This window comes from Onychostruthus taczanowskii, unplaced genomic scaffold (genome assembly GCF_017590055.1).
Source record: "Onychostruthus taczanowskii isolate IOZ18803 unplaced genomic scaffold, ASM1759005v1 scaffold327, whole genome shotgun sequence".
Classification (NCBI taxonomy): Eukaryota; Metazoa; Chordata; class Aves; order Passeriformes; family Passeridae; genus Onychostruthus; species Onychostruthus taczanowskii.
The window spans coordinates 89,650-92,901 of NW_024500650.1; the positions used below are offsets into that span (position 1 = coordinate 89,650).

Genomic DNA, 3,252 nt, shown 5'->3' on the forward strand with positions numbered 1-3,252 from the left:
AGCCCCCCCCGCAGCCGCCGCCGCCCCCCGGGCCGGGGGCGCGCGAGGGGCGGGCGGTGAGGGCCAGGGTGGTGCAGCAGGTCAGGGAGGGGCTGGGCTGAGGGGCTGCGGGGGATTGGGGGTCCTTGGGGGGTGCTGGGCTCTGATTTGGGGGGGCTGAGCCCTGATTTGGGGGACTCTGACCCCTGATTTGGGGGTTCTGAGCCCTGATTTGGGGGACTCTGGGTCCTTGAGAGGGTCCTGACCCCTGATTTGGGGATCCTGAGCCCTGATTTGGGGGCTCTGAGCCCTGATTTGGGGGGCTCTGGGTCCTTGAGAGGGTCCTGACCCCTGATTTGGGGGCTCTGAGCCCTGATTTGGGGGTTCTGAGCCCTGATTTGGGGGGCTCTGAGCCCTGATTTGGGGGTCCTGAGCCCTGATTTGGGGGGCTCTGGGTCCTTGAGGGGGTCCTGAGCCCTGATTTGGGGGGCTCTGGGTCCTTGAGGGGGTCCTGAGCCCTGATTTGGGGGGCTCTGAGCACTTTGGGGTGTCCTGACCCTTGATATTGAGGGGTTCTGAGCCCTCTGTGGGGTTCTGACCCTTGATTTGGGGGGTTCTGAGCACTTTGGAGGGGTCCTGAACCCTGATTTGGGGGACTCTGGGTCATTGAGGGGGTCCTGACCACTGCCTGGGGGGGCTCCAAGTCCTTGGGGGATCATGACGGGTTGTGAGCCTTGATTTGGGGGGCGCGGGATCATTGAGGGGGTCCTGAACCGTAATTTGGGGGACTCTGGGTCATTGAGGGGGTCCTGAGCCCTAATTTGGGGGTTCTGAGCCCTGATTTGGGGGGCCTGAGCCATGATTTGGACCCCTGATTTAGGGGTCCTGAGCCCTGATTTTGGGGGCTCTGAGCCCTGATTTGGGGGCTCTGAGCCCTGATTTGGGGGCTCTGAGCCCTGATTTGGGGGCTCTGAGCCCTGATTTGGGGGCCCTGAGCCCTGATCTGGGGGACTCTGGGTCCTTGAGAGGGTCCTGACCCCTGATTTGGGGGCTCTGAGCCCTGATTTGGGGGTTCTGAGCCCTGATTTGGGGGGCTCTGAGCCCTGATTTGGGGGTCCTGAGCCCTGATTTGGGGGGCTCTGGGTCCTTGAGGGGGTCCTGAGCCCTGATTTGGGGGGCTCTGGGTCCTTGAGGGGGTCCTGAGCCCTGATTTGGGGGGCTCTGAGCACTTTGGGGTGTCCTGACCCTTGATATTGAGGGGTTCTGAGCCCTCTGTGGGGTTCTGACCCTTGATTTGGGGGGTTCTGAGCACTTTGGAGGGGTCCTGAACCCTGATTTGGGGGACTCTGGGTCATTGAGGGGGTCCTGAGCCCTAATTTGGGGGTTCTGAGCCCTGATTTGGGGGTCCTGAGCCATGATTTGGGGGGGCTGAGCCCTGATTTGGGGGACTCTGAGCCCTGATTTGGGGGTTCTGAGCCCTGATTTGGGGGGCTCTGAGCCCTGATTTGGGGGTCCTGAGCCCTGATTTGGGGGGCTCTGGGTCCTTGAGGGGGTCCTGAGCCCTGATTTGGGGGGCTCTGAGCACTTTGGGGTGTCCTGACCCTTGATATTGAGGGGTTCTGAGCCCTCTGTGGGGTTCTGACCCTTGATTTGGGGGGTTCTGAGCACTTTGGAGGGGTCCTGAACCCTGATTTGGGGGACTCTGGGTCATTGAGGGGGTCCTGACCACTGCCTGGGGGGGCCCCAAGTCCTTGGGGGATCATGACCCCCTGATTGGGGGTGCTCCTAACCCCTGGTTTGGGGGGTGCTGAACTCTAATTTGGGGGGCTCTGGGTCCTTGAGGAGGTGCTGACCCCTGATTTTGGGGGCTCTGAGCGCTCCGTGGGGCCCTGACTCCTGATTTGGGGGGTCCTGACCCCTGATTTGGGGGGTCCTGACCCTTGATTTGGGGGGCTCTGGGTCCTTGTGGGGGCTGATGTCTGGTTTTGGGGGGCTCTGAGCCTCTGGAGGGGCTCTGACCCCTGGTAGGCGGGTCCATCATTTTGGGGTGTCCTGTTTCCACCCCCGTGATCCCCAGAGTTCCTCCCTCAGCCGTGTCCGTGCTCATTTTGGGACAAATAAACGATTTTTTTTTTTTCAACTATTGTCCCACAGCGTTTTGGGGGGAGTCGGGGGTGAAGTTCTGGTCATTTTTGGGACCCCTTCAAGGGGATTTTGGGGGTCCCTGCTGTGTCCCCATGGGCGGGATGAGCCCCCGACCCTGCAGTCCCCCCAAAGAAAACCCCAAATTTCCCCCCCTGGGACCCCCCAAACCCCCCCTTCATCCCACAGGACGCCGCCATTCCCACTGTCGCGTTCCCAGAACCCCCCTAAGCCACCGAAACCCTTCCGCACCCCCAAAATCCCCCCAAACCCATCAAAACCCCCCAAATTCCCGGTCGGGCCCATTCCGGACCTCGCGCCGTTTCCATGACGACAGAACGCCGGAAGTGGCTCAACCTCCAAACCCTTCCCCCTTCGTGCGGCCGTTTCCGGTCCGGCGCCAGAACGGGTCCGTCGCGCAGCAGTGACGCCAGAGCCGTTCCGGGGCCAGAGTCCGCGGCCATGGCGTCACCGGAGGCCGGCGGGAGCAGCTGCCGGGTCGGGACCCCCGGGACGGGCCGGGGGGTCGGGACCGGGGGGGCGGAGGGGCTCGGGGAGTGGGGGAAGGGCTGACGGAGGGGCTCGAGGGCTGGGGGAACGGAGGACCGGCGGTTTTGGGGGTGAAACGCTCTGGTTTGGGGAGATCTGGGGGTGCACATTCCCTCCCACGGCGTTTTTGGGGTGCAGGAGCCCTCGCGAGGGGGGGGCTGGGGGTTCAGAGCCGCGTGAGAGGCAGTTTGGGGGTGCAGGACCCCTTCAGCTGGGGAATTTGGGGGTTCACAGCCTCACCCGTGGCAGTTTTGGAGGTACAGGACCCATCCCGGGGGGGGGTTTGGGGGTTCGGGACCCCATGAGAAGCACTTTTAGGGGTGCAGCATCCCATGAAGGGGTGCAGGACCCCCTGGCAGGGCGGCTTTGGGGGTTCAGAGCCTCAGGAGCAGCTTTTGGGGGTGCACCATCCCACCCTCAGCGCTCTCCCTGGCAGCCCCGCGTGTTCGCAGCTCCTTTCCCTCCACTTTTGGGGCTCCACCTCCCTTTCCCCCCCCCATTTTCGACGTCCTGACACTTCCCCTCTCATTTTCACCCCTTTTTCCCCCCTTGCCCCCCAATTTCGGGCCGCGACCCCCCCTT

The 3,252-nt window shown here is 63.3% G+C and overlaps 1 protein-coding gene across 1 annotated transcript in view; it reads left to right on the forward strand.

Annotated features, from left to right (window-relative positions):
- The first annotated feature begins 2,562 nt into the window (after positions 1-2,562).
- Positions 2,563-3,252, forward strand: part of CCS (copper chaperone for superoxide dismutase) — a 3,142-nt gene continuing 2,452 nt past the window's right edge. Inside the window, 1 exon segment of the mRNA XM_041410557.1 lies at positions 2,563-2,619. Coding sequence (XP_041266491.1) covers positions 2,584-2,619 — 36 coding nt within the window. The 5' untranslated portion in view covers positions 2,563-2,583.